Source organism: Rhamphochromis longiceps, linkage group LG3 (genome assembly GCF_057381845.1).
Source record: "Rhamphochromis longiceps isolate RC_006_pf linkage group LG3, R_longiceps_female_GT1.1, whole genome shotgun sequence".
In the NCBI taxonomy this organism is placed as follows: domain Eukaryota; kingdom Metazoa; phylum Chordata; class Actinopteri; order Cichliformes; family Cichlidae; genus Rhamphochromis; species Rhamphochromis longiceps.
Window position 1 is genome coordinate 35,571,297 of NC_140559.1, and position 8,974 is coordinate 35,580,270.

General features: G+C 41.6%; 1 protein-coding gene across 1 annotated transcript; it reads right to left on the bottom strand.

Moving 5' to 3' along the window:
* Positions 1 to 209: 209 nt before the first annotated feature.
* bmp15 (bone morphogenetic protein 15) lies at positions 210 to 3,669 on the bottom strand. The gene is made up of 2 exons (XM_085395686.1): positions 3,180 to 3,669; positions 210 to 2,022 (listed from the first exon to the last, which is right to left on the bottom strand). The coding sequence occupies exons 1-2, from the start codon at positions 3,529 to 3,531 to the stop codon at positions 1,019 to 1,021; spliced, it is 1,356 nt and encodes a 451-aa protein (XP_085251812.1). The 5' UTR covers positions 3,532 to 3,669; the 3' UTR covers positions 210 to 1,018.
* Between the last annotated feature and the right edge of the window lie 5,305 nt (positions 3,670 to 8,974).

The window sequence follows — 8,974 nt, forward strand, 5'->3', positions numbered from 1 at the left end:
TTTTAGGTTTTTTTTTTTTTAGGTTAATCATCTGCTAGCACAAAATGACCAAATCCAGTTGTCTTTGCAGGTCTGTAGGTCTTTTGGAGCTTTTGAACTTTTTAAAAAAAAAAACAAACAAACAAATTCTTCAAAGTTGTTACTTAACAACTTACTTTTAAAAACACCAAAACTAGCAATAAATAACACTACACAAAATATGCATTTTACTTTATTATTCATTTTCACTTATATAAAATGACACTTTTCCATTACAACACTTTTTCTTTCACACTCAACATCAAGAACGTAACGTCACAACACCTCTACAGTTACATCCAACAAGGTCAACCCCTTTGTCCATTAAAATTGTTTTTTTATTTACCTTTTTTTTTTTTTTTTTTTTAAACAAGCATCTAATTTCCTGCTGAAGAATGCAGCCCGGCATAGTGCCGTCACATTATCCAGATTTTTTATTTTTTTTTAATGCCGTGAAACAGATTTACACAAAGAACAACACACAGACACACACAGGAAGAAAAAGTCCTGTAGATTAAGGTTGAATACTGAGATTTTACATTTATTCTGTTTAAATCTTATACGTAGACTGGTGTTTACCCAAAGTTAGTTTATGTATTTGTACATTTGTTATATTTTTGGGACGTTTGGGATAATAATCATTCAGGGTGACCTAACCTGCTTTTTAGTGATCCATAATTTCATCAGCAGTATATTCACCTACAAAGTGCTTTTAGCCACAGAGGGTTTACAGTACAGTCATTGCACACTGGAAAGTAAGGGCTTTCTTCTGTCTGCAGATCCCGCATTCACATTCAGCATCCACCTTGCTTCAACAGGGACCATGAAACCACACGGAAACCACAACAGCAGCTTCCTCCCTCCAGCATAAAGCTCGTTGTGGTTAGCTGCCAAGCTGAAGCTCAAAACAGTGTCCCATCAGAAATTCTATTTAAGTCTCTTTTTCCTCCCCCACAGTGCAAAGCATATTTAAATCACTTAGACGTGCTCCTCCAAGTCTCTAGCGACACGTGCAGGACTCTGCCACCATGTCGTCCAGCTCCTTGTACTCCACCTTCTTCTTTTGCACGACCAGCACGCTCATGGGCATGTACTTGTAGGGCACGCAGGACGGAGGAGGGACGTCCCCGACGCCCAGGTCATTGATGAGTGTCTGGATTATGGCATGGTTGGGGGAATGGTAGCCATAGTGGAGCACTCTCGGGCAGTCGCCCTGGCAGAACCGAGGGTTGTAGACGGGCGGGGCGATAAAGTAGTGGCCCCAGCCGAGTTCATCGAAAGACAGGCGGAAAGAGTGGAGCTTGCATCGGTTTTTGGGTGTGTTGGTTTTGTGTTTGTAGCTGGGGATATCAGAGACGATCAAGGATGAGGTGGGGGTGGAGAAAGATGAAGAGGAAGTGGGGGCATTCTTTAGTGCGTCAAGTGAAGGATCCTGAGGCTCTGAAGAATCTTTGGAGCGACGGCGGCGGTGAAGCGAAAAATGCCACTGCCCAATTTGCCTCATGATGCCTTCCCCTTCCGTGCCAAGCAGTTCTCCCATCCAGTCCTTCACCTCCCTCTCCTCCTCCAGGTACAGAAGAAGAGAGGGAACTTCGAGGTGAGGTTCACCGATCCAGCGTGTCCTCCCTCGAGACAGAATCCTCCACCACCGCAGGAGGCCGTTGCTCTCTTCAGCTAGCTCAGGTTCTGTGCACCAGTACTGGGCAGTGAGGGTCAAGTGCCTCCCCCGGCCTCGATCCTTCCCACGCAGGACGTGGCTGCTGATGTGTGCAGTGATGTCCGTCTCCGTCCACCGCTCGTGAGGCTCCAAGGTGACCAGACTCTCTGCACCCAGCGCGGTGATCTGAGCCCTGCAGCGGGGCGGCTGGACGGCCTGTTCGCTGCTCAAGTTTGTGGAGGAAGAAGAGGGCGGAGAAGAGCGAAGGTGAACAAAAGAAGCTCTCACCAGTCGCTCTGAGGGGAGAGTGTCGAGGTTGTACTGCACCGTGAAGGTGTAGCAGTGGTCTGAAGAGGAGGAGACAAAGTCAATAAATCAGCATCAATCATATCGATCCCTCACTGACTGCTTCAAGTCCTTTGAGCAAAGCAGAGCCAACATTAATATATGTAAAAGCTGTTGTGCAGTACAAAATAATGTAGCGTTTAAGTCTGAGTTTCAGGTTCACAAGTTCTTAAAGAGATTTTTACAAAATGTACTTAAATGCATCCTGAAGATGTTCCAGCTGCTGAAACAGCTTAAATATCACTTAAATATTTTTATAGTAAAAATGTCTGTCAGACAAATGTTTGTGTGAGCCCCCCCACCCCTTAATCATTGAACCCAATTAACTCTGCTTTATATAAAACATGGGTGTAGTGACAATTCTGTTCAGTCAAACTACTTTTTTGCAGCCCCTGCTGACCACTAGGAAGATTTAAGACTCTTCTGTAGTCCAGTTCACCCTGGACTGATCACCAAGCTTTCATAGCCTAACCTAACACACAGACAACTGCTCATATTTAGATTCACCAGTTAACCTGACCTGTGTTTGGACTGTGGGAGAAAGCTGGAGTAAAAGGTGAGAACCTACACAGACACACGGGACTCACAACAGATGCACTGCATGAAAAGTGGGCAGTCTTATTTACTTACTGCAGCACCTGTGGACACGCTACACTTTGTATGACGTTTGGCTGTTTTGTATTAATGGTATATTTTTATTAATATTTCCCAAACAAAACTCTTCAGTTATCCGAGTAAGTTATCTGACTAGTTTTAGTTCTACGTGGCAGCTGTTTGCCAAAGGTAGCTTTGCTGTGTTTTAACTGCTTCCTGTGAGGTCGCTGGAAGGTCGCACGTGGTTACCACAATACTGAAAAATACATCAAAATCCTTTTTCAGTCACACAGAAACACGAACTAAACTTAAACGAATATCATGGGGAGGCTGGTGTTAAAATAAGCACATGAGTATTACACATCATCTGAGCTCCGATTGACCGGAGACAGAGGTAAAAATCTAATCAACTAAAGGGCAGTTTATTTGGCATGATTTCTTTTCTTTATTTAAATTTAGTCACTGTATGAAACTAATCCTCGGATTCTGTAAATCTGCGGCCACATAAAAACCCCTCCAGCCATTAGTTCGATACTTTTAACAAGATTAGTCAGCTGTTCTTCACCTCCAGACGCGGGCAGGTAGTGCACCGATGACGCCGTGGGCCTCAGCAGGCGCACCGTGTTGGAGCCGAACTTCCGGTGCTGTTTGGGCCTGCCGTCCGGTTCGGCTGCGCTGTGGTACAAACTGAGCATGAACTGCAGGTTCTGGTCCGCTTTCTGCTCGTCGGTCAGCGGCCTGTGGTGGTGCGCTCCTCTGTCCTTCGCGCTTTGGTGACTCCGACGACTGCGCCTCAGCGTGGGCTGGTGAGAGGCCATGTTCTGCCCACCGCAAGTGGAACAGAGCAGGAAGACGAAGCAGGACAGGGCGCAGACACGAAGGAAGCCTAAGCCGCGTTTGGCACAGGTCGCCCTCATGTTGGATATAAAACCTCTGGCGCTAGCGAGCTCCACCAACGAGGCTAGAGTTGGCAAACATCGTCCGCGCGGCCTAAAGGCGTCATTTACAGGCTCACCTGCTCGCTCGCCATTTTAGACCTTACAAACAACTTCCTGAAATTGGCGGTGACCCCAATTAAACCTTCGGACGTGCATGAAAGGAAGCCACGTGAGTGTGCGTAAAAATGATGTGACGAGATCCTTTTATGATTTTTATAGCACAATTTAAAAATATTCAGACTCAGAGTCAGATGTGTTAAAGGGCTCCAATCAGAATTTGATTTGGGACCCACAGCTACACCCACATATCTCTCTATCCACTTCAGCACCCCGGCAGTATTAACTTTATATTGATCATGTTTGATCGTTGGCATCGATGCCACTGTCAGGGCTGACCGGTGTGTTGGGAAGCAATTAAATAAACAAGCAAAAACAAAATTAGGTGTTTTAATTGCTTTTCAAATGAGCAGCAAATGATTTAAGACAAATCTAAATGATTTTCTTACATAAATCGCAAATGCAAAAACAGACGTTATGCGTTAAAAGGAATTTAAATAGGTAAACCCAGCACAATCATTAAAATACAAAATATTTAAGTAGACATGCTTGTTTTATGATGATTATTATGATTAAGATTATTATGATTATTATGATGTAAAGTGTCGTAACGATATTGTTCAAGAGTATTTTTGTACAGTTACTACAACAATTTCACCGCTTCACTTGCAGCCTCCCGTTTTCATTTTTTAATTCACAGAAATAAGTTTGACTGTATTTATTTCAAAAGCATTGAGGCTGCAGGCCTGTGTCACTAGGATCTAGTTCCTTCAGCCTTTGAATCTTTTAAGCCAAGATGCGACAGAAAGTTTGTTTTTGTTTTTATTGTGGATAGGACATAAAAAGAATTAGAAGTACAAAAGTAGTGTGAAATGACGCACTTAGCAAGATTGAACAAAGTGTCTAGAAGGTGCATGAAAATAAAAAATCCTCCTTAGTGGGTGAAAAAAGCAAATAACTATTACGTGAATTTCGATGTTTTCATTTTATAATGTAATCAAAAGCAAACCAGTAAAACCATTAGACTGTTTATGATCTGTTGTAATGCACATGGCTATATTTGATATCCGTATTACTGCTCTACCCAGCAGTCATTTGTGTATGTGGTTTTCTTTTCCATGTATTTTAAAATGACACATGTCAAGTCATTAATTTTTTTTTTTTTGTGTGTCTATATTTTTTCAACAGGTAATCCAAGAATATTTTTTTAGTTCTTTTCCAGATGTACAATTACAGTGCCCATTGTAAAAGTTCATGAAGCCATATTTTATTTACAATAGAACACAGAAGAAATATCAAATGTTTAAACTGGGAAAATGTATTTTTTAAGAAAAAAAGGGTAATTTTTTAATTTGATGGCAGAAACATATTTCAAAAACTTAGGACGGGGTCATGTTTACCACATATTCAGCTGCTCAACACTCCTGGGTTTTCTCAAGGAAGCTCCAATTCCGTAGGCACTAATGCAACCACATATTATTAGAGATGGAGGCTTTTGCATTGAGTGCTGATACCAAACTGGATGGTTCTTCTCCTCTTATCTAGAGGATGTGACATCCATGTTTTCCTAAAGAATTTCCCTTTTTGTTTTCTGGAAGTGCTCCCGTGCCCATGCAGTGATTTTCAGGCTAGAATCATAAGGGCCTGAAGATCACGGACATCTCATATTGACTTAGATATACACACAGATTTCTCAAAACAACATAAGTTTAGTTTAGCACCAGGTTTATAATCTTGCTAGCTAGTTAGTGTTAGCCTAGCTTGCTGCTGCCACTGGGCTCATGTTATTTAAAAATTAACACCACAGCCTTAAAAACCTTACATAAAACTATGTCGGTGAAATTTTCTGTTGATTGTTTGAAATAAAAAAGTGAGATAAGAACCCAGACAAAATTCTTCGGGAGGTGCAGCCGTTAGGGGTGGGGTGTGGGGGGTATTTTCAATCCATAGCCATAACTAACTAACTAACTAACTAACTAACTAACTAACTAACTAATTATATATATCATGTTTAACCTGAGTAGCAAAAGACCGCAGGGGATTGAAAACAATAAGCCAGGAGTTAGCTGTGCTCGCGGACTCTTATCAAGCCTTGACCTCCTGGTCAGCTATCGCGCTGGTGGATAACAGAGGTCTCCAAAAACGTGGAAGCACTTTTGTAAATATGTGATATTTTGATAAATTAAGTAGATATTTGAGCATTACACAGCTACATTCTCACCTGAAAATATCTTAAAAGGTTATTTTGTGACCCAGAAAGGGTAATCTGGGGAAAAGGAGGATCGCATTTGTGGCGGTTGTCGGAGCCGTGCATACTTGTAAGCGCGGCAATGGCGTAGGAGCGCGGCTAAAAAAACGTATTACTTTTTCTGGGTCACAAAATAAGCTTTTAAGATATTTTCAGGCGAGAATGTAGCTGTGTAAAGTTCAAGTATCTGCTCGATTTATCAAGACATCACATATTTGCAAAAATGCTCCGACGTTTTCGGAGACGTCCATTTTTTCATGCTTTGTGGCAGCTTTTGAACATCTGTGACATCTATTAATGGCAAATCTAGCCTTTATTTAACAACATAAGCAAACTCTATGTTGCAATGATTGCACAGCCATTAAGGATCAAATCAGTTTCTGTTTTTTCTCCCTCTGCTTGCTTCTTACTGTCTTTGAGGCTCGGGACCAGCACTCCTACTGTTGGACAGAAAGACATCAGTAAGTATTTTGGTTTTCCAATATATTAGCAACTGTCAGTGACATTTATATTAATCAGGCTGAACTTTAATCATACTTTAGATCAGCCTGTTTTCCTTATTGTTTTATTTGTGCTTTGGTTTGGGGAAGTTGTTTCTTTACTGATCTTTTTCTGTCTTCTGTTATTAGACTTGAGATATGACTGCACTAGGCTGTTGCTGGTGACTCCAGTTAAGACATGCTGTGTAAGTAAACAAACAACAACAGTTTGGTCTGCATTTCTTGAAAGATCACATCCCCCAAACTTAGTTATAGTGAAGTCTGCAAGTTTTCTAACAGCAAAATTTGTTTTGTGCCCAAATCATTTCGCACATCATTAGAATGAAAGTCATTGGCCATGTTTGCATAGCCCTTTTTAAAATGATGCTTTCATGACATTATTGTGTGTTGGGTGGTGGTCACAGCTATCCAGACTGACAAGTGGGTGGGGAGGGAGCCTGAGATTGTCTAAATTGGAGTCTGTTTTATACCAAATGCAGAAAAAATGTTTTAAGAAAGCAATTAAGTCCTCCGTCACAGATGGTGTGGTCAGTGAAGATGGTCGCCTGCAGGTTCAAGCTCATTGCATCTCCAACCCACATCCACTGCCGCTGTACTTAAGGGAAGTTAAAGACTTTCTTCTGCACCTACATTTGGATCACCTCGATCCATGATAGTCATTCAGGCAGTAATGCCTGGACTGGAAACAAGCCATCCTTAAAACATTACAACATTCCAGCTCATGTGTTGGAATGAAAAACAAATGTGTTGTTTAAATCAGAGACTGCATTTGTGACAGAACAACAAATATATTTTAGTTTGATTATATAAGTAAGTATAAAACAAACTTGTGGTAGGCCTAAACTTATTTTCAGAATAATTACATCTGAGACTTTTTTTCATTGTAAGATTATAACAGTGATGGCAATATAATTGTTTGTTGTTCAGCAAAACAGTGTCCAGTATGTTGGCTGTTATACTTTGTTGTGTTTGAAAATAAAAGTTGGGCTCATTTTAACATCATTACAAAAAGTGTTGTTAATTATTTTTAATCATATTCAGGTTACCACACATTGTTTTTTCATTTAGTTGAACTTGTTTGTCAGTATAAACAATTAATATTGTACAGTTAGAAATATCAAGTTATTCTTAATACTGCAGACTTACAATGAATAAGTTATTCTAACAGTCATCTTAAGTAAGCTTTACTTAGTTTTATTGTGGTAACGAGTTTGCATATTTTTTTTGAGTTCTGGAAACTATATAGGTTTTTACTCTGTAAGGCAACTTAAGTGAATAAGTTGCCTTAATTTAGTCATCTTAAGTAAACTTTACTAAAATTTTTTGAGGCAACAAGTTTACATAGTTTTTTTGAGTTCTGTGAGCTAACAAGGTTGTACAGTGTACTCAAAATGAGTAGTTATATTGTGAGTAAAATATGGGTTTATGAGGTTTGCAAATAATTGTATTCTGTTTTCATTTGCATTTTACAAAGTGTCACAACTTATTTGGAATTGAAAAATCAGTAAACTATATATTTACTGGTCATGCTGAACCTCAGTAGCACAATATTAAACAGCTGGGGATGGGCGTCCAGGTACACACCGGCTCACTCCTTGGCGGCCGCTTGTCGGGGCCTGGATCCTGGGGCTCGCTCGGGCCACTTCGGAGGTGGGGTGCCCCCGGCCTCTCGGCCTGGGGCTCGGTCACTCAGGCACAGCTGGCTGCCGGCGGAGCTCACGGGTGCGTCACTGCAACTCCCCCTGGCTTCTGCTCCGCGGCTGCTGAATGAGCCCTCATCTGGGACTCTCCTTAGCTCTTTCTGGGACAGTGGCGCGGCAGCCCCTCTGTGGGTCTTCCTTGGTCTCTTGTGTTCTGGGGGCCTCTGGATGTCTGGAGTTTTGATCTCCTCCACACCTGCTTCACGCCCTGGAGGACGGGGCTGTGGCCCCCCCACACCCTCTAGCAGATCATTACATGAAGGAACCTTTTAAAAAAACAAGCGCGTCCATGCTCACAGGTGTACACACGGGTGATCACACCCACAAACTACACCCTTTTTGGCTCCTACCTCAAAGCACACTGTGTTCTGTTGATCTTATGTGCTGCACAATAATGTTTAATATTTAGTATTTACTGTCATATTCCCATATATCATTGTGATGTTGTTTATTCTATTACTCTTGTTCTCTTCTGCTTGCTTTCTTTTTTCTTTCTCAGCAGGTGATCCAGGTGATCGATAGATGCATTTTTTTTCTTTGCCCATTCTGTTGGTTTTTGTTTTTTGCCCTTCTCCCCCGTCCCTCTTCTCAGCTGTTTCTCTTTCTTTCTCCCCTTCTTTCCCCCAGTCAAGTCTGTCCCGTATTCAGTAAGTGAAAATAAAATAAACAATAAAAGGTGAATCAAATGGACCATTACGGCAAGGCTGGGATGGTCAATTTGGTAAAGTAAATCCATTGGGCATCTTTCTTTGCCTTTAGACAATAACCCTGGATGACTAAAGAGGTCCAGGTCCTGCTGAAGCAACGTGACGCCGCTTTTAGATCCGGTGATGGTATGCAGTACAGTGCAGCCAGATCTCAGTTGAAAAGAGGCATCAGAGAGGCCAAGGCAGCGTACAAGAGAAGGATCGAAGACC

Bases quoted from the DNA above. Each gene is read 5' to 3' on its own strand.
- bmp15 (XM_085395686.1), bottom strand. From the start codon at position 3,531: ATGAGGGCGACCTGTGCCAAACGCGGCTTAGGCTTCCTTCGTGTCTGC. The intron at 2,023-3,179 runs GTGAAGAACAGC...CCTCCTCTTCAG, and splicing joins CTACCTGCCCGCGTCTGGAG to ACCACTGCTACACCTTCACG.